Here is a 21,748-nt window from a genome sequence, read left to right as displayed (position 1 = left end):
TAGGATGGGTGATAAATGGGTTGACCGCAGTACATATTGAGTCCTACATTGTAGACATTAGGTGGTAATACTACTTGCATTTTATTTATTGATCAGTGGGTTATGTAGGTATAACTACAGTGTTTATTCCTTGCTTAAAGAACAAAGAGCTGGTGTGGTGTAATGGTTAGAGTGTTGGGCTGGGACTCAGGAAATCCAGGTTCTAATCCCCACTCAGCCATGAAGTTCACTGGGTGACTTTGGGCTAGCCACTGATTCTCAGCCTCATCTAGCTCATAGGGTTGTTGTGAGGATAAAACAGAGAGGAGGAGGACCATGTTATCCACCTTGGGTTCCTTGCAAGAGGAAAAAAGCAGGATATAAAAGTAATAAAAATAAAATAAATTTAGGGAATGAGGGTTCTTTCAGACGAGGCTTTTATTGTGCAGTTGCCCTGCTAATTTGTGGAATTGTACAGCGAGGTGCAGACATCATTGTCTTCCGTTGTCTCCTGTGTTTTTCCACTGGTTCTTCCATCTTTTTTTTTTTAACTGCAAGAAAATATGTTAAGGAAGGAAAGATGGAATACCTTCACAATGTCGTCTGATTGATAGCACTAGAAGCTGCCTGTCTGGAAGCACCCAGAGTTCGTTATGTCTTACATTTGATTGAATATTGTATTTTTGAACACTTGTATTTCTGGTTGTAATAAAAAGTAAAGAGTGTGGGAAGTGTTATGAAGACTAGATTAGGTTAGATTATACTGGGTACACTGAAAAATAGATTTCAGGTTGCACTGAGGGCTACTGGGACAAAAAAAAAATCATGACTATTCCCTCTTTGAAAATATAAAAGCTATCAGTTATTTGGATCTGACATGATAACAACAGCTGTGATGTTTTTTTGCCCCAGAAGTCCTTGGTGTAGCCTGAAATCTTGCTTTTGCATCTGGCATGATCTAAATAAGGCTGCAGTCCTGTGTGCGCTTACCTAAGAGTAAGTGCCTTTGAACACAGTGGGACTTACTTCTGAGTAGGCATGCATCTCAAGACTGTTAACTGCAGCCTTTGGGGGCTCTGTTGTCAAACCTAGCTTTCTCTCCTTACTCCACTGAAGGCTTAAATATTCATTGAAGAAGAATTCTGGGGAACTTGAAAGGATGCACAAGCATTGTGAGAAAGTAGTGTGAATGGTTTCAGTAAGTCTCTTGCTGCGCTTTGTGTCTGCGTGCGTATTTTGTTGGGTGGTAATAACGAAAATCTTCAGGAGCTATAGACTCCCCCTCCCAAATCCATTAGTTATGAGTTCTGCCAACTCCAGTATTTATCCATTTTCTTCATTGCAAGCATTTAGCTGACCACTTGCTTTTTATCATAACTTTGTGCTGCATCCTGCCAACAATGGTGACTCTTAGCAAGCAACAGGAAAGCATCTGCATCCAGAAGTCACAGGTGTCTGTCTGTAGGTCATTTCCTCCCTTTCAGGCCAAGAGCTGTATTTGTCAAGAAGCCCAGCAATGAAATTTCTTGCTGCTTTCCTCCTTTGTTTCTGCAGATGTTCTAACTAAAGGAGCAATTTATTTCATATTAAACATTAATGCGCACACGCGTGAACAAAACTCAAGCGCATGACAAGTCTGTTGGATATCCAAGGCTGGCTATTCTCTCTGCTTAAAAAGCAAAAATAAAATAAAATAAATCATGACAGTAGTAGTAAGAATAATAATTCCACTAAAGTAATATGAATTCTGCAACCTGTATACCTGATTCAAGCATATTTGTAAATGTTATGCTGTTGTGTAATTTGTTCTGCTTCACCAGGAGCAAGAGGCAGTGTGATGAAGTGAAGTGTTGCCATCCGGGACACTGGCGATCATGTCAAGACTAGACATGACACTGGGATATCTGTGATTGTCTCTTGAGTGTACATGCGTGCGTGTGTGTGTGTGTGCATATTCAGAAAGGGTAAATGCAGCCACATCAGGGTGGGGATTTTTATTGCAGCTTCAGTCCTGGAGGGGGAAGTATTTCTGCCTCATGCTGTTTTTGTGATCTAAACTTTGCTCCCCTTTCCAAGGTGTCACCCCTGTGGGTGGGCTGACAATATACAGGTTTCATATGTTTTTGTGAAAACTCTGCTCTGGGTTATGATTTGAGTTACTGGGGAGGGTTAACCTCTCCCCCCAGCACAATGACCCTGATTTGAATTCTCTCTCTCTTCCCTCTCCCTCTCTTTCTTTGGTGATTGCATTTACCCTTTAAAAAAAGTGGGGGATCCAGTCACAGTTCTCCGGACGTCACATTTAGTTTTAGCCACATTCAGCCGCAACATTGGTATCTAAGATTTCATCGGTCATTTTCCAAATACTAAGAGCTAGAAACTTTTTTTATTTTAAAGTTGAGATTATCGGGAAGTGGAATTTTGCGCCCATTCTGTGCTTGCATGAAAAAGGCATGGTAGTATTGAAGTCCTAAAGACTACTGAGGCTGTAGGTTGGGCTTTCCGTTTGAGGTAAATGAAAGCCGTGCAAGCTGTAGCAATATAACTGCTGACAAAAAACAGATGGTTTCGCTGGCAGAGCTTACTCTTGTTCTTGGCCTGAAAATGGGTAGATCAAAGGAAAAGGGGTAGTGGAGATCTGTGATATGCTTCAAGGGCCCATGAGGAAGCAAGCCTATAAAAATAGTAAATGCATCGTTTGGGGCTGTTGATAACATAGGAAGCAAGTGACCTACTGAGCTACTTTTGCTATACTTATTGGAGTAGGGTGTTGAAAGAGTTTGTGCTCATGTCTCCTATTAACTGTCTATATCCTTTTAGGGAGTCTTTCTGTATGCCGAGAGTTGAAGTTCTATATTGGATTGTGGGTGGGTAGCAGGGAAGTTTAAGACCCCGAGAGCTTCATGTGGGTCAGTAATTGTGATTTTGTGGGCAGGTTCAATTTCGTGTCTGTGACCATGTCCAGATGTTCATATTTCATCTTAATAATGAATGTTTTGGCTATGCATGCAGTCCCTTTATGCCTCCCTTCGTGTGAGCCAGTAAACAAACCAGGAAGTCTTCCATTAACTATTGTTTCCTGTTTCGTCCAAACCAGAAAACTATGGTTAATAGCTTTGGAACAAGCCAGGATTTGAAGCAAGGGTTTGGAGAGGCTTGTTCCAGACCTGTTAACCATAGTCTTCTGGTTTGAATGAAACGGGAAATTGAAGACTTTTTGTTTTGTTTGCTCCTGCTGTGAAGGCAAGGAGTGAAGGGAATGTGTGTGTGGCCAAAGCACTAATTCATACCTTAGCTTATTAAGCTGGGATATGATTGCTGGGAAAGACTGAAGGCAAAAGGAGAAGGAGACGGCAGAGGATGAGATGGCTAGATAGCATCACTGATGCAATGAATATGGACTTGAGCACGCTCCGGAAGAGAGCGCAGGACAGAAAGGCCTGGCGTGCTATGGTCCATGGGGTCACGAAGAGTCGGACATGACTGAACGACTGAACAACAACAGTGATCATCTGAACTCACGTGTATGTGTGTGTGTGTGGGTGTGTGTGAGAGAGAGAGATTGAGAGAGGAGATCTGAACTGTAAAGATAGCTAAGTAGTGGCTTAAGGACTACATTGCACTCCGCTTATATCTTATCACTGTCACATAGTGATTATGGGGTTGTATCCAATTTTAGTTCTACTTAGAGTAGACCCTTTGAAATGAATGGGACTTAAATTAGACTAACATTGGATACAACCCATAGTGTTTGACTTGCTCCTGAGAGAGCTTGGTTTGCGTCCCTGCTCAGCCGCAGAGCTTTCTGGTTGAACTTGGCGCCCCATTCACCCCCCCTCAATGTAACGTAGCTCATAGGGCTTGAGGATAAAATGGGATAAGCCCAATCTTAAATTCCTTGGCGGAAAATTGAAATATAAAAGAGAGAATGGTCTGCCATGACTTGAGTTATATTGTCCTTGGTGACCCAGTGGTGAATGTGCAGCGTCTTCTTTGTTTGCTGCTCCTAATTTTTGTTTGTGTCCAGTAAAATGCAGGTACTGTGTATTTCCATAACTAGAGGTGGGTGATGACTGTGAGCATATTTGTTTCCCTGTGCGATAGCAGTAGAAGTAGGGAGATGAATTCTTGGAGGTCTGATTTAAACACCTAACTTTTGTGCATGCTTTTTCCAGGCTCTGAAACTTGAGGTGTAAGACCATGTCTCAGTCGGGCGAAAAAGTCAAGGTAAGTGGAATGGCTGGGGGTGTAGCTTGCCCGGCAAACGTGCTAACGGTAATGTAGGTTAGCTTCAGTATTTTACTAGGGATTATATAGTCCAGAGTTTGTCTACGCTTTGAGTTGTGTTTTGACTTGACTCTTTCATGAGCCCAATTCTGGGTGGCGAGGTGGAAGGTGGAGAGACTTGCTTAAAAATATCTTCGGATGATCCAGATGCAGCCGTTCTGTATCTTGGACTAATAAGTCGAGATATGAACAAGCCTCGTGCCTCTATGTGCAGCTGCTTCTCTCCTCACTTCCCTTTATGCACATGAGCAAGACAGAAAGTCTTCTGTTAAATATAGTTTCCCGTTAAAAACTGTGATGGTTGATGATTTAACTGAAAACCATTTAACCACGGTGTTAAATTGGCTTAATAGTCAGAATTTTCCAGTTTGTCTGTTTATTTTATTATTATTTAATCCATGTATAGACCGCTTGGCTGTATCTAAAAAGTCCAGTTGAAGTGGTTTACAACATAGAAGTTTAAAATACATAATGTCTGTAGTTTAAATATTTAAAAACGGGGAATACAAAATGCCTCGCTTAAAAACATTTAAAACCAAAACAACAACAGCAACCCCCAAACAAAACATTCTCAGTTAAAACATTTAAAATGGGAGACTAGGGAAATGTTTTAAAACATTTAAAATAAGAGGTTAGTTTAGCTCCTTTGTTATTGGTCTATAGATACTGTTCTGTCAATACAGTACTGTATAGATACTGTCAAAACGATACTGTTCTGTTGCACTTTTAATGATTAAGAGAGCAATCCTTCGGCCCCTAGATGGTGTATGGCCCCTAGACAGAACAATCCTATGGGGGGGCCATAGGTTTGTTCAGTTTCCTGGCTACGAAGTTGGAGATAGGGCTCCAGCCGGGGAGCCAGGAAACTGTGTTCCCCACCCCTGCCCCTCATAGCCGACACGGAGAAAACCATGCCGGCTACCTCTGTGGGGGTGGGGAGAGGAGGGGACTGGGGTGTCTTTGGTACATTGCTTCCTGTGGCTACCCCAGCCTCCTTCCCTCCCCCTCCAAGGTGCCAGTGCTAGATGGGCAAAATCGCCCATCTAGCAGAAATGCAGAGGGGCTCGAGCATAGAGCCTCCTTTCTCCTCCTGCCCTGCATTGGATACTTGGCATCCTCTGAGTTTGGGGGCTGCCCCTTTTGGGATAGGATTGCGCCCTAAGGCTGGTCTTTGATTTTAGAAAGCTCTCCTATGTTATTGGTATGTATCTTATCAGGTTTGTTCCAGTTTGGTTTGGAATTGCTGTATTCTATTGTGTTTATGGTTTTATTGTAAATCTCTTGGAGCATTCATTGAGTGGAGGAGTGATTCAGAAAAATTTTGAACAAAATAAATAACGGGAAAGTATAGGTAACTGAAGACTCACTGGCTTGTATGCTGGTTTGTGCGACGGATGGAGCAAAGTGACTGGCCGTTTGAGATATGATTGTCTGAACGTGGCCAATGTGCAGCCTGTTCTGTCCATAGTCCATTGAATCCAATCTTTAGGCTCAGCCTGCCCCAACCTGGCGCCTTCCAGATGGGCTGGACTACAACCCCCAGCATCCCCAGCCAGCCATGCTGGGTGGGGATGCTGGGAGTTGTAGTCCACTACATCTGGAGGACAGCAGGTTCACGTTGGGCAGGCTGTTCTAAAAAGGTAAAGGTGTCCCCAACCAGTCGTGTCCAACTCTAGGGTGCGGTGCTCATCCCCGTTTCTAAGCCGAAGAGCCAGCGCTGTCCGAAGACGCTTCCGTGGTCATGTGGCCGGCATGACTGAACACCGAGGTGCACGGAACGCTGTTACCTTTCCCGCCGAGGCGGTACCTATTTATCTATTTGCAATTTCTTGCTTTCAAACTGCTAGGTTGGCAGAAGCTGGGACTGAAGACGGGAGCTCACTCCGTCACGCAGCACTCGGGTCTCGAACTGCTGACCTGCCGACCTTCCAGTCTGCAGTTCAGCGTCTTAACCACTAAGCCACCGCGGCTGTTCTAGCTGCTATGATTTGAGCAGAAGACGTGGACCTCACCTTTATACTTTGTTCTGCTGTATAGCTGTCAATCAGATGTTAAAATGTACATCTCCTCAAGCATTACTGTGCTTCTAGAGACATCTTCGTGCCACTACAAATGTTCTCAAGACGAGGCAAGAGAGGAAGTATGGATAACCCATCCTTCTTTGCAAAGTGTGTGTGGGGAGGGATGTGTGCAATTGTCTTGGGGACATGCGCGTTTCCCCAATGTGGGGACAGAACATACATTCCCCCCCCCCCCCGACCCCGGCAATCGCTGCATAAGACCTAGAAAGGAAAGAGGAAACATGAGTCATATTTGTACTGTTGCACTTCTGTCGAACATTCCTGAGGTTTTGGTTTGGTTCGTTCTTGATCTGTTTCTGCTTTATAATACTTGGATGCTTCTGTTTAATGCATTTCATTTCCAATTGACAATGTTCTTTGTTGGTTTCACATCCAGTTTTCTGACTCTGCGGGATATGTAGGCTTTGCCAATCTCCCCAACCAAGTTCACAGGAAGTCCGTCAAGAAGGGCTTTGAGTTCACCCTAATGGTGGTCGGTAGGTGTCTTTTTTCCCTCCTTTTTAGAAGTACTAGGTTGATTATGACAGGCCATTACTCATGTATCTATCTTTAGTGGATGCCCACATCAGTTCACTTACTGGGAACAACTGTCGCATGGAGTCCTGAAGTTAGTACCTCACTAAAGAGGCATAGCTTTCCTGTAATTTGATCTGGTCAAACATTTTAGAACACACCTCTTCCCAGGCATTGATCTACTCCAGTTCCTAACATTTGGCTCCTTAGCTGTTGTAGGACTTCAATACCCATAATTCCAGGTCAGTTTGGCCAGTGGTCAGAGATGATGGGAGTTCAACATCATCTTGGGAACCACTGATTCTACTTGTTTGTTATTGACCCCCTTCTTTATTTTTAAACTTTAAGCAGCTTCCATACAAGCACAAGTATTCCCCATAGATACCTTGCTAATTTCCTTTTTTGGGTAGAGGCTTTAGTAGTTTGGGTTGTTTTTTTTTTTTTGACCTTGCACAAATCTGGCTTCTGAAGGTTATCCTCTGCTCCCCATTCCCAAATCCATGGAAAACAAATCACACATACCCCCAAAATCCTGAGCCCACAACTCCGAGAGGCGGAAGTGCTTATGTATGGGAAACAAGTAAAAATAGGGTTGTACGTAAAGAAACACTTGGGGCTGGCCCTGCCATGCAGCATGGCGAAGCCACATGCTTCAGGTGGCCCTTGGAGACTGGAGAAGATGTAGGCAGGAACTGGTGTCTGAATGATGCTGCAAGACATTTTAGAGTGTTGGCCTTAGCTGGGATTATGATGCCATTTGGCTCTGCCTCAGGCAGCAAAATGTCTTCCGGTGGGGCAGCACTGAATGGAAATTTGACAAAGGCCCAATGTGGATGTAATGTTTCAGATCTCCTTGCACCAGTTCTTTAATTATGTGTTTATTACAGTTCTATACCACCCAATAGCCGAAGCTCTCTGGGTGGTTCACAAAAATTAAAACCACAAAAGTACAACATAAAACAATATACAATATGAAAGCTTAAAACTACAATATAAAAGTACAACCAGAATAAAGCCTAGCAGCAAGGCACAGGTTTAAAATACAAATTTAAAACAGCAGAGCTACAAGACTACAGTGCTAAGATGGTGGGAAAATAAAAAGGTCTCCACCTGGCGCCGAAAGGAGTACAACGTAGGTGCCAGATGAACCTCTCTAGGGAACTCATTCCACAGCCAGGGTGCCACAGCAGAAAAGGCCCTCTTCCTGGTAGCCACCCCCCTTACTTCCTTTGGCCAGGTTTCCTGGAGAAGGACCCCTGAAGATGATCTTAGGATCTGGGCAGATACATATGGGAGGAGGCGATCCTTCAATTAATCTGACTCCAAACCGTTTAGGGTGTTGAATGTTAATACCAGCACTTTCAATCGGGCCCGGACATGGACTGACAGCCAGTGCAGCTGGAAAAGTACTCGCGTAATGTGATCTTGTTGGCCAGTCCCTATTAACAATCTCGCTGCCATGTTTTGGACCAGCTGAACTTTCTGGACTGTTTTCAAAGGCAGCCCCACATATAATGCATTGCAGTAATCCAAACGAGAGGTTATCAGAGCATGGGTAACTCTAGCTAGGCTATTGCTGCCCAGATAGGTTCTTATGCAATTGAGAGCATGCTCAGGCTCACAAGCTCTTTGCTCCTCCCCCTCCTTCAGTTTTTGGTGGTAAAACAATGGTGCCATTTTACATTTGCACCAGTGTTAGCGCCAGCCATGGCTTGCTTCACACCAGAGTTTAGAAAAAGTGTTTCTAACCTTGGTTGGAAACCCTGGATGGAAGTGAATCATGGCTAGCACTAACATGGGTACACAGAGGGCCATAGCTCAGCGGTAGAGCAACTGCTTTGCATCTGGGAGGTCGCGGGTTCAGTTCCAGCATCTCCAGGTAGGGCTAGAAAAGAGTCTTGCCTGAAACTGTGGAAAGCTGCTGCCAGTCAGTGTTAAGAATCCTGGGCTATATGGACCAGTGGTCTGAATCGGTGTAAGGCAGCTTCTGATCTTCCTATGTAACACTGCTGCCTCTGAAAAGAGAAGGAGAAAATTGGTGACCAAAAGGGGAAGGAGGAGGAAAAGGGAAGGAGCGCGTGAGCCCGTGGGCACCTCCAATCTCCTGAATGTGGCTTGGGACTAGAAATGCCTGGGCTGATACGTGCTGGTACAGGCACATGTATTTCGCAGGTGCTGACCAAATTTGCCTATTTAGGAAAGCACTTTCTGGTGGTTACAGATTATGACATACCGACCACTGAGCCGCTATTATTGGTTGGTCATTTGCACCAGCATTGACTGTGGTTAGGTTTTATGCTGTGAAAACTCCCTCTGACTCACTTCCTCTAGCTGCCTATGAGGACATTTCAGAAGCTTTTCATGTCTGTTGAAGAAATATTACAGGCCGAGTCATTGTTAATGACTCTTAATTGCTGTTATCACTTGGAAAACGTCCTCGAAGTGTACGAGCAGCAAGAAGAAACTGGATTATGCATGCTGAGCACGGTTAGGGCTGGCTCCAGGTTTGCGGGGACCACCGTAGAAGGGGGCCTACAGAAGGGACTTTGACATCAGTGGCCCCTCTGTGCCCTCAGCCTTAGGGCTACCTGGTGGCAGCTGCTGCAAGCACCATTTTAAGTTTTGCACAATGCCCTGCAGTACGAGTAGGCAAGTGCCCTTCCAGATGTGTGGGACTACAACTTCCATAATCCCTGTGCATTGATTGTGCTGGCCGAGGTTTAGGGGAGTTGCAGTCCAAAACACCTGGAGGGCACCAGATTGCTTGCTCCTGCCCTACAGAGATGCTACTGAAGCAATCCCAAGCTATTCCAACCTCCTGTTTCCCACAGTGGCCAACCAGAAACCTCTGGGAAGCCCTCAAGTTGGACCTGAGGGCAAAAGCCCTCACTGTTGTTCCTGAACAATTGATATTGGGGAGCATACTGCCATTAGCATATAGTAGTGTATAGCCATAAAACTTCTGTCTTGTTGGATAACTGTTTAGGGTTAGGGGTGGGCAATTTGTGGTCCTCCAGGTGTTTTGGCCTACAACTGATCTCTCTCCACTGGTTATGTTGGCTAGGGCTGATGGGAGTTATAGGCCAAAACATCTGGTACTCAATGCACATGCTTGTTTTTCCTGTTTTATTTAGTCTAGTTTAGCAAAGCCTTCGATGTCATTATCTTACAAACCAGTGTGGATCCTGGCAGAAAGAAATGGTTTTACCGTACATCAAACCTGAAAGAGGGGAAAGATTACTCCAGTACATTAACATCCATCTTATTCACAGGTGAATCTGGTTTGGGAAAATCCACTTTAATTAACAGTTTATTCCTGACTGATCTCTATCCTGAACGTTACATTCCTGGAGCTGCAGGTAAATCAGGCTATTCTCCATAACTCAGCCTCTGGTTTCACATGCCTTGCTTTTTCTGATGTTTCCCCTAGATGGGGTTATTCCTGTATTATGATGGCAATAGGCTTCTTTTTTAATTATGGCTGTTCGATTTAAAGAAATCTTGAGTCAGTTATTCAATAAGTTAAATTGACTAAATTTGCATGTGTATTCAACAATGATATTTGATGGAAAATAACACGTTATCTGATATGTTAGAGGTCCAAGTGAAACCTGCAACAAAATGTTGCAGTGAATCCTTATCTGTTAGCATGAATGCCCCTGTTCAGGTTCCTGCTAACCAACTGTGTCCTCCTCGAGGTGTTCCAGCGGCAAAAGAAAAATGGAAAATCGGGGTGGGGAAGTAGGGCTCTCCCTCCCTCCCTTTTCAGTTTGTATTTTTCAAGTGACACTCAACATCCCATGGCTACTGAGCCTGCTCATTGGGCTAAGGTTTTTTCCCGCTTCCCTAGGTTTTTTTTTTTTTAAGGATCTTTTGTACTTCAGCATGTTGATCCCTCCATTTCCTTTTCCGGTGGCCCCATTTTGGCTCAGTTTCTGTCGGTGCCTGCCACCTGAACTCGCAATTTGAGGGCCTGAATATAATTTGGGAGTAGCAGTTGCAAATAATTCAGCCCAATGTTCTTGTTATAACGCAGTTAATCTTGAATTAATCCAACTGTGTAGTACAGACATCCTGAAGCCGTAACCCAGCACTGAGGTGTGAATCACTGCTTTTCATTTCCTCAGCTCAGCAAGAGGTATAGTTCCCTCGCCATCTCCTGGAGCTTGGAGAAAAGCAGGGAACTCTGCCTCCTGGTGAGCCAGAGAGCGAGAGAGCGAGAGCGCTCATGAATTCGACAGGGTGGCTTGGGTTACTGACACGGGGGCAAAGCTCGATTGATCAAGCCCAAGAGTTTTAATGGGTTGATAGGATCAATTTCCATTTTAGCCTCGATAAATATATTTTCTAGGTTGGACCTCTCATATGTTGCTACACAAGGAGACGTGTTTCAGATCACTGCTTATCCCAGCCAGCTAAGCTGCTTGACTGGCTCCTGTCTTGTGCTGTCTTCAACATCAGCACTTCTGTTGTTCATCTGTGAAGTACTTCAAAGTACTTCTCATGTTGTTTATCCATTTAAATTGACCTTAGAGCATCCGTGAACTAGCTGTAGCGGCTGCCCCTTCCTCTGTTTGTTATTCCAACCTGTACTGGCTAGAATGAAATATATATATATCCATCCTTTAAAGGGCTAACTTGTAAACAAAAAGGGCCTATTGCTTTTTGGGATGTACAATAAAATAACCCATGGCCTGGATTCAAAAGAGCCATATGCTGAGTTCTGCATGCCCAAAGTGACTTTGCACTTGTTTTTGTATCTGTTTATATCTCTCCCTTTAATTCCAGTTGAGATACTTTGGGTGGCTAACGACCACCATAAAATAATAAAGTGCCTGTAAAGCAACATGCAATAGCCCTGTCTGGATGTTCAGTCCACACAATTACCATCGTTTGGAGTGAGAGGCAGTGGTGCCCTGTTGGTTATACCACAACCTGCAGATTGCCATCTTGTGGCAAACCAGAAGCGGGCCTTCTTTTTGGTGGCACCCAACGTAAGGGATGCCCTCCTCTCTGGTATTCAGGAGTCACCAACTGCGGCATGCTTTAGGTGCCAATTAAAGAACTACCCTTTTACCCAGTCCTTCCCTGAATGATTGTGCTGCCCACTTTGTTAATGATGGTGTTGTGAGTATTGGCTTTAATGTTTTGATAAATGTTTTCTGTAAAATTTGTTGTATTTATTATTTATTTTAGTGTAATTACAATGTATTTTAATCTCCTTGTAAACCACTTAGAAACCCTGGTTTTAAATCATGGGGAGCGCTTGCATGTATAGGACAGACTCCTCTGTACAGTTGTGGCCTGCCGGGTTGATGGGGATGCAAGTGTGGGGACAGTGGACATGCCCTCCTCTCCCACTCTGCAGTTACAATTATGTGGATTAAGCACCCGAATAGGGCATACAAAATTTCCAGATAACAAACAGCAGGGAAACTAAATCTGACAGTCCAGTTTAAGTGGAAACATTCCTGAGAGCACCCTCTGAAATGCACATCGAAATAATATTATCTGGCCTTGATGCCTAAACATTTGGTGCACAAAGGGAGGACATTAGCTGGGTCTTATGGGGAAAAGACTTCCATAGCCTGGGTGCCACCAGTGAGAAGGCCCTGTCCTACGTTCCCATCCTCTGCCCATCAGGTGGTGGTTGGACACAGAGCAGGGCAGTTTCTGTGCATCTTCTGGAATTTTTCTGAGAGCTTCCCATTCATCATCTGTCCTCGCAGGACCCTCAAAATGTTGCTTTAAGTTCCTGGGGTTTGGAAAACAGTTTGGGGATTTCGCGTGACCATCCTTCTATAGAACTGCTTTTGGCATATGCATTGTATCCTCCCTGTTCTCCTAAGTTTCTCTTTCAAGAACACTCATACAAAGTCACCAACACTGCTTTCTAAACCTGGGACTTCTGTGAGGGCAACAGCTGAAGAATTGTTAGAAAAGGTTTGGTACGTGCATGGAATCATATTCCTCCTTTGGGTCTTGGTCTATCATCGTATGCGTTTCTTTATGTGCAGTGATGTCATTTCCTGCTGAATTTATCCCCCCCGTCCCCCGCTTATCATATATACTAATAGCAAACTCAGTTTTCCAAGTAGCCTTCATTCATACACAAGAGAGGCAGCAGGGTTGGGGAAACCCAACGTTTTTACAGATGTACAAAAAAATTCCAGAAGAAAATGCTGAGGGAGAGGATGGCCCCCCCTCCCCCCACCAGCTCATTGAGGACTGTGCATGCTCAGAAAGCATGGAATACTGACTGACTGCTTGGGGTGGATGGAATGGAAAAGTGGGATGGAGCAGGAATGGAATGGAGCATCCTGAACAGGAGCATTCGATGCTGCAACATTTTGTGACAGGTCCCACCCATCAGATTCTGTTAATTATTGGGTTGGTTTTTTTTTAACATATGCACACAAAATCCAGAAGGCTGTCGGTGCTTGTAGTTTGAATAAAAACGTACTGCTGTCTTTCACATCCCTGCCTGTGCTGACAAGGCAACGTTAATGTTTTTGAACTTTTCTCTTCTAGAAAAAATAGAGAGAACGGTCCAAATTGAAGCTTCCACCGTAGAGATAGAGGAGCGAGGGGTGAAGCTTCGTCTCACCGTAGTAGATACTCCGGGCTATGGAGATGCCATTAATAGCCAAGACTGGTATGTTTTTCTGGCTGTGACACGGAATCTTCACATTCTATTCCAGCCTACCAAATATTGAGAAGGTTCTACCCTTAAAGATGGCCTAAAAGTAATTTAAAATAAAAAAATAAAGGTTTGCTGATGAGCCTGGGGATGTTCTCTCAGTACCAATTTTTAACTGTTTTAATTTTCATGGCTTCGTGCCAGTGCTGGGTGTTAGGCAGTTGATATGGGGCTGGCAATGTGAGTCCCAGCAGGAATGGGGACTTCATTTAGGAGCTCAACTACATCTTTTACAGCCCTCTTTGCTTCACGCTGCATAGGGGAGGGTGGGTGGGCTTGAATAATTGAATGCTTCCTAGTATCAGAACCTCCCTGCCTATGGAAAGCTACCAAGCTTTAGCTTTCTAAAGAATGCAGATAATTGTAGGCTAGTGAGAGAATGTGAAACATGGGAACCTGTCTTATACCAGCTTAAATTGTTTGTCCATTTAGCCCAGTGTTGACTACTCTGACTGGCAGCAGCTCACCAGGGTGTTAAATAGAAGTCTTCCCCATCACTTGATCATTTTAACTAGAGATGCCTGGGGTAGACCCTGGGACCTTTTGCATGCAATGTAGGAAGCTGCCTTATACTGAGTAAGACCCTTGGTCCATCTAACTCAGTATTATCGACACTGACTGGCAGCAGCTCTTTGCATGCAAAGCATGTGCTTTACCACTGAGCTATGGCCCCTCTCCAGTCCAGTGCATGTGCTCTGTTTGTGGCCTGTCCCGATTTGCTTTTCTCTGTTTGTGTGTGTGTGTGTGTAGATATTCACAATAGACACTCCAAAGTAAGAACAACTAAACATGTACTGAAAACCACCATTCAGATAGAACTTACGTGTAGCACTGCTTTGGCTCACTCAGTGGTGTTAAGCTTGTAATAATATTACTTCCCTGCGGTAATTTCCCAGTCTTTCTGTACCAGAGCACTTTCTTCATTTTCACTAAAGTTGGCTCAAGCGTCCTTCTGTTGGATTTCCAAGTCCGTTTAGCTTGACCATTGTGTTGCAAGTAGAACTTCCTGTTGATTGTGTTCTGATGCCATGTTTATTCTTTAGAAATGTTTCTGAAAGGCCTCTGTGACTGGTTCCCCACCCGGTTTTTCCGGGAGGGAGGGAGAGCCAAGAGAAAGCAAGGTGGTATCATTGCGTCACTGTTGTTGAATTTGCAGCAAAGAATTCCAAGGATTATGTATTAAGCATGATTTTTAAAAGAATCAAGTTGGAACTTTCAATTCTTTTCCCCTCCCCAGTCAAAAGAAGGTAGTTTCCTGAAAAAGAAAAAGATCTCATGGAATCTATACTTGAAGAAAACTTAATGCATCTTACATTGCAGGGTTGTTTTATAAAGCTGTTTTGACCACTAGTATTTCCTGGTCCAGTAGGTAACAGCTTGTTTAGAAATTCTTCTTTTGCAGTCATCTCCAGCCTTTTCAAATTATAACACAGGAGCTACTTTTGATTTCTTAAAACCCATATGTGCCACATTTCTCCTCCATTCTCTTTAGGATGACCAAATACAAAAGAGGGGCAGAGCTTTTGCATTGTTAACAAGAGGATATTTTAGAGGGGGCAGCTTGTCACTACTATGTAAGGATGAAAAATCCCACACTGATGATTTAATTTGTTAAAAAGCAATTGATCTCACTTCCTTATGAACAATGCATGAGGCAGCTTACAATACTATAAAAGTTCCTAAAAGCAGAATCAAGCAACCAATGATAAATAAGCAGTCTAGCCCGAAATATTAAAAGCAGCTGCAAAAAACCTTCACTTAACAGAATCAGATATAGAAGCCCAAGAAAAGAAAGCAGTCTTTACTTGGCAGCAAGCGTGATAAGTGAACATCTCTGGAGATGGTGTTCCGAAGATGTGGTACTACCACTGAAAAGGCCCTTTTTCCTAAAGATGAAGAAACTCTGTCCTCTGCATCTGTTGTTTCTTTCTTTTTCTCACTCAGAAGAAACCCAAATAAACAAACAAAAAGAAAATAAATGTTTGTGTTCCTTGCACAACGTACCTTAGGTCAGGGTGAAACCCAATTGTGAGTCCTGGCCCGCTGGTTGAAAGCCAGTGTTCTGTGCCCTTTCTGTGTGGCTTATTATAATTGGAATGCTCATCTGCTAGACTGGTTGAACTTATCTCCTTCTCCTGGGGATATTCCCTGAGGCAGCATCCAACAGATGTTTAGGATCCTGGTCACAGCATCAAGTTACATTAGAACTGAGAATTGACGTAGCATAGTGATTGGGGAAATCCTAGCTATGAACTAACTCTCTTTGAGGCTTTGGTCAAGCACTGTCTCTTGGCCTCCCATCTAACCATTCTTGTCTATAATATTGTATAATACTGGGTTATCTTACGGGGTTGTCATAAGGGGCAGTATCCAATGGTGCCCTTGCATGGGTGGCCCAGGCCTGGCGGTGCACCCGCAGCCCCTACGGCAGGTAACTGCAATGTAGCGTTCCTCGGGCCAAGTGCTGAAATGAGCGGAAATGCTCGTTTCTGGAAGGGGCAGGTTGTGCCCCTTCCAGAAACTAACGTTTCCGCTCGTTTCGGTACTTGCCCTTGGAAGTGCTACATTGTGGCTGCCAGTGGTAGGTGCGTATGCATGCCGCCGCTGCCGAGGCCAGCTGCACATGCGCCGCCAGTGGGCCTGGGCCACCCGCATGAGGGCACCATTGGATCCAACCCAAGGATTGCTGGGATAATGTAACGTGAAGTTCATTGGGCGCTTAAGGAAAGCACTACATAATTAAAAAAAACGCCTTTGCAGTTTATTACTCCATGGAATTGTTTTAAATTCTAGGAGTCTTCTGGTTGTATTAAACCCATCATAAAATTCTGTGTTAAATAAAGGTGGCAGATAATATAGCCTCTATTCGTGACTTTTGACCCAGGGTGGCAAGTTTAATCTTTCTGGGTTGCTGTCTCTTCGGCTAGAAAAGATTGTATATTTTGGCAACATTAGGTTTATTTCATTTTCTCATAGCAATAAATTTTCTCATAGCAATTGTTTGCTGTTGTAATGCACAGTACAGGATATGATGTCATTTAAGTAATGATAGTGTCGTGGCGGAAAGCAGGTGTTTCCCGGAAGATGGAAGGTATAACACTTAGTAGGAAGAACTGAACAGCAATGAAGACTTGAAAATTGCACGTAAGCAAAGGACAGTGGCAGAGACGCTTTAAGCAGACTTCTTGTATAATCACACTGAGTGTGTCTCCCCCCTGCCCCCTCCAGATCATACTTCAGCACTCCCCTTGAATTTCCAAACTATTTTGTAATCCCCATGGAAGCAGAAAATGGGAGAAGCTGGAAGTACGTATGTGTGTACTGTCACGGTCTCACCATGAATACTTTGTGACAGGATGGCTGTCCTGAGCCTTACAACTTGAATTCCATGGGGGATAGACCAGGATCAGCAATTCAGGCTGCAGTCCTACACATGTTTAGACAGAAAAAAGTCCTACAACTCCCAGCATGGCTGGCTTGGGGGATGTGGAGAGTTGTAGGACTTTTTTCTGTCTAAACTGCATAGGATTGCAGCCTTAATTTATTTTATTCAGGAGAGAAACATGTTCAGGAGGAAAACATGTATTAGCAACAGCAATAAGAAGAATCTGAATTTTTCACAAGTGTCTGGACGAAAGCCTTTCTCATTGCAAATCCCCCCGTTTTCCCCTTCTCTTCCTTCAGTTTCAAGACAATCATCCATTACATTGACAACCAGTTTGAAAGATATCTTCATGACGAGAGTGGCCTCAACAGGCGCCACATTGTAGACAACAGAGTTCATTGCTGCTTTTACTTCATATCCCCCTTTGGACATGGGTAAGAGCAGATTTTCATTCAAGGGTGAGCCTTTTCAACTCTAGGCAGGCATTGGGTAACTTTCTGGAAGGGATTTAGCCATCCTATTACTAGAGCTACTTTCCTCATTGACAATCAGCCAACTCAATTAAAATCACCTTTGGGATTAATGACTGCCTTTTTGGTTTTGTCTCCATTTCAGAAAGGATTTAATATTAAAACTTTGCAGGGGTACATAATTAAAACTGATGACTACCTAGAAACTTAGAATGTAATAACCACATCTTCATGTGATAGGAAGTTTAATTACCATGTGAGCCACACGCATGCAATCTCAAGAAATCTGAACTTTATACAGTACAGATTTTGTCTGGGTCCCTGAAGCCTTGTTTGTCACTAGCAAAAGCTGAAAGATTTAAGGTTAAAAAAAAAAAAAATTAACGAGATTTACATGTTGCTTTGAGTTTAAGCTCTCAAAATGGTGTACACCCTGTTTCCTGCACTGAAGTACCCATATAAAAAATATTGAACATCTAAACTGGGGAAGTTGAACCTCTTTCACCTCGAGGGCCAAATTCCATTTTAGAGAAGCTCTCAAGGGCTGCATTTCAATGGTGAGGGGGGCTGAAGGTGAAGGGGCAAGATGCCAAATACCAGTATATTGTAGCTTAAAGCTCTTCCTGCCGGTAACCGACCCTTAGGACAGACATTTCAACCTTTTAGAATGGGTGGGTGGGGGAAAGGAAATGTGCAAAAGCCAGGAAACCAAGCAATCAGTGGCTAGGGGGAAAGGGTTGGGGGCAGTGGAATGGAGCATAGAACCCCAGATGGCTGGATTGGGACCCTAGGTGATCCGGATTTGGCCCACAGCCTGAGGTTCAACACCCCTAATTTAAAACAGCTTGCATAGCAGCGATAGCACAACTGCCCCCAAGAAGAGAGCTGCTAGTTCTAAAAGGAACAAGTAAAAAATAACTTTTCTCACATGTTTGTGGGTTGCCGTTAAAGGGTGAGATATATGAACTGTCCATGGAAGGGCATTCCACAGCTCTGGGGCTACAATGGGAAAGACTCTGCTGCTTGCTGAGGTCTTTTCTGTTGTAGATACGCAACAGATAATTCTTACGATGCTGCCAGGGATATATTTACATATGACACAGTTGAGTTTTCTCATAATTGATTTGCAGCCTAAAACCCTTGGACGTAGAATTCATGAAAGCCCTTCATGGAAAAGTCAACATTGTCCCCGTGATTGCTAAGGCAGACACTTTGACGCTGAAGGAGAGAGAGAGACTGAAGAGACGGGTATGTGTACGTCTTAAAAAGAAAATGCCATTGCCCTTTTCAGAACGTTTCAGCCTGTACAGTGAACATGTGCTGTTGTCCCTGCCATGTGTGCTGGGGCCGATGGGAATTGTAGTTTGAAACATCTGGAGGGACCCAGATTGGTGAAGGCTGACATAAGCAATGTTGTTTCATGGCTGCTTTTCAGGTGCTCATTTCATCTCTGTAGCACATTCTGGTCATTTGAATATGGTGCTTCCCTCTTCCATGGGACGCTCACAGGTGTAAACTCATTGATGTCTGGGACTGCATGGCTCCGTAGCATAGTATGTGCTTTGCATGTGGAAGATCCCAGGTCCGGTCCTCTGCAACTCCAGTTAAAAGGGATCTTGGGTAGCAAAGCTAAGAGACAACCCTGCTTGGGATCTTAAGACAACCACTAAGTAGACCTGGTGTCTCCAATGTGGTGCCTGTGGGTACCAATGTGCCTGCAGTCACCTCTCTTGGTGCCTGCCACGCCTTGTGTCCCTCCTGCTTTTTATTTTCTTTCCTAATATTTTTAAACTATTTTTTTAATTGGGAGGCTGGCATGCCACGAAGTGAAGTTCTACCCTCAAGCATCATCGTTATTTTGGTTCAAAAGAGTAGGTTTGTGTTTTGGAGCTCAGGCCCCATTGCTGTGTTGTATTTAGGTTCTTTAGTAATGTATGGCTGTGAGAGCTGGACTATAAGGAAGGCTGAGCGCCGAAGAATTGATGCTTTCGAACTGTGGTGCTGGAGAAGACTCTTACGAGTCCCCTGGACTGCAAGGAGGTCAAATCAGTCCATCCTAAAGGAAATCAACCCTGAGTGCTCATTGGAAGGACAGATACTGAAGCTGAAGCTCCAATATTTTGGCCACCTAATGCGAAGGGAAAACTCCCTGGAAAAGACCCTGATGCTGGGAAAGACTGAAGGCCAAAGGAGAAGGGGACGGCAGAGGATGAGATGGCTAGATAGCATCACGGATGCAATGAATATGAACTTGAGCACGCTCCGGGAGAGAGCGCAGGACAGGAAGGCCTGGCGTGCTATGGTCCATGGGGTCACGAAGAGTCGGACACGACTGAACAACAACAAATTTAGGTTCTTGGCCCAATTACTTTTCTTGTAATCTCACCAGTTTGCCTTCTGGGAAAGGAGGTTTTATGACTGGCTATGCCCATCATGGCAGCCATTTTTGAGAACACTCACAAATAGCTTGTGGGACCCTTGAAGTAGACTTGGCTGGGCTGCCTGGATCAATGGTCTGAGCCACAGCTCCGCCAATAAAGTTATCTTGTATAAGACTCTATGTAAGGCAGTTTCATCAAATGAATAGCAGACGTTTTAACCTGTCAGTCGCTCAGTCAAATTTAATTCCCCCAAACTATTGGTTCATCAGAAACATGTGACATAAGCTGATTAAGGGTGCAATCCTATGTATGTTTAGACAGAAAACAGTCTTACAGCTTCTAGCATACTGGCTGGGGCATGCTGGGAGTTGTAGGACTTTTTTCTGTCTAATCATGCATAGGAGCGTGACTTAAAAGATGCATTTTAAGGTAGATGATCCCCAGCAAACTGAACCCCATCTTGTATAATTTTGTATGTAATCCATTGGGATGCAAGGGCAAGCATAGAGACCTTATATATAGTCTATGTATTCCTATCACCCAATAAGTAACAAGAGTTCTTTCTAGTTTCAAAAAAGGTACTCTCTCAAGAACCTCCTTCAGAAACCTATCTCTAGGGAAATCATACAGATAGCAATTGTTGTTGTTGTTCAGTCATTCAGTCGTGTCCGACTCTTCGTGACCCCATGGACCATAGCACGCTAGGCCTTCCTGTCCTCCGCTCTCTCCCGGAGTGTGTTCAAGTTCATATTCATTGCATCGGTGATGCTATCTAGCCATCTCATCCTCTGCCGTCCCCTTCTACTGTTGCCTTCAATTTTTCCCAGCATCAGGGTCTTTTCCAGTGAGTACAGATAGCAATACCCTACATATAACAATACCGTACAGAATGGACGATGTCTTCCACCTCATTTGGCCACAGATACATATACGATGGTTTACCGGTGTTCTAGTGTACCTCCCCTCTAGATACCCTGTAGGCATAGTTTTAAACTGTCATTAATGGGCCTGAATGAAAGCTCACAGGGAATGTTTCTGTGGGTCCCACTCCTGAATGTATAGCCCATGGCTTTCCAGTTTATCGTTAAGGGGGTTGGACTTGATGGTCTTATAGGCCACTTCCAACTCTACTATTCTGTGATTCTAGGATTGCAACAAAGAGCCCTCTTCTGTATAAATAATGTTTTTATAATAAGGATAAGCTCACATTTCAACCGAAGTGCAACTCTCCTGTTTAAGGAAACCATATATTGAATCATATGAGTTTCAGTCAGTAAACGAATTAATCAAAATCTGTGTCAATTTGCACATGACAAACTTTGGTTCTGGAGGGCAACAAAACATACTTTCTCTATTTTAAAACACATTTATTATTTATTTATTATTTTATTTAAAACATTTCTATCCTTCCCTATATCATTAAGATCTCAGGGTGGCATACGGATAAAACCAATTTTAAAAGTATAAAACAAAATAAATTAAATACCTAAAAAGATATTAAACAAACTAATACCAGTTAAACCCTAAACCAATAAAAGAGCTAAAACAATGTGCTAGGGAGTGCATTTAGTCCTCAAAGGCTTTGGTAAAAAGCCATGTTTTTACTTGGCGTTGAAATAAGACCAGTATCTGTGCCAGTTGGGCCTCCAAAGGGAGGGCATTCCACAACCAGGGAATAGTGTATGTCTTGTACTGGTGGGATGCAGAGGAGGGCCCCTCCAACAGATCTCAGTTCTCGGGCAGGCATATACAGGGAGAGGCACTCCCTCAAATATCCAGGTCCCAAGTTGCTTAGGGCTTTAAATGTCATCACCAAAATCTTGAATCCCAACTGGAAGCATATTGGCAGCCAGTGCAATTCCTTTAAAACTGGTGTTATATGGTTTTTATGAGGTGTTCCGGTCAGCAGTCTAGCTGCTGCATTTTGCACTAGCTGCAACTTCCGAGTTGTC

The 21,748-nt window shown here is 43.8% G+C and overlaps 1 protein-coding gene across 10 annotated transcripts in view; it reads left to right on the top strand.

Moving 5' to 3' along the window:
* The window catches only part of LOC146336089 (septin-2), an 83,495-nt gene that overhangs the window by 16,227 nt on the left and 45,520 nt on the right, over positions 1-21,748 (top strand). For 4 of the 10 annotated variants that reach the window (XM_084820429.1, XM_084820431.1, XM_084820430.1 and 1 more), the window contains 7 exons: positions 4,155-4,206; positions 6,114-6,406; positions 6,724-6,823; positions 10,133-10,219; positions 13,392-13,515; positions 17,245-17,379; positions 18,546-18,663. In XM_084820429.1, coding sequence (XP_084676555.1) covers positions 6,323-6,406; positions 6,724-6,823; positions 10,133-10,219; positions 13,392-13,515; positions 17,245-17,379; positions 18,546-18,663 — 648 coding nt within the window. In that variant the 5' untranslated portion in view covers positions 4,155-4,206; positions 6,114-6,322. Of the gene's footprint in view, positions 1-4,154; positions 4,207-5,942; positions 6,070-6,113; positions 6,407-6,723; positions 6,824-10,132; positions 10,220-13,391; positions 13,516-17,244; positions 17,380-18,545; positions 18,664-21,748 lie in introns of all 10 variants that reach the window. The other 6 variants (XM_084820435.1, XM_084820436.1, XM_084820437.1 and 3 more) reach the window with 2 other exon arrangements.

This window comes from Heloderma suspectum, chromosome 13, assembly GCF_057233095.1.
Source record: "Heloderma suspectum isolate Gila_16-S chromosome 13, 16-S_ref, whole genome shotgun sequence".
In the NCBI taxonomy this organism is placed as follows: domain Eukaryota; kingdom Metazoa; phylum Chordata; class Lepidosauria; order Squamata; family Helodermatidae; genus Heloderma; species Heloderma suspectum.
Note: the sequence above shows the minus strand (reverse complement) of the source record. Positions and strands in the feature narration are given on the sequence as shown.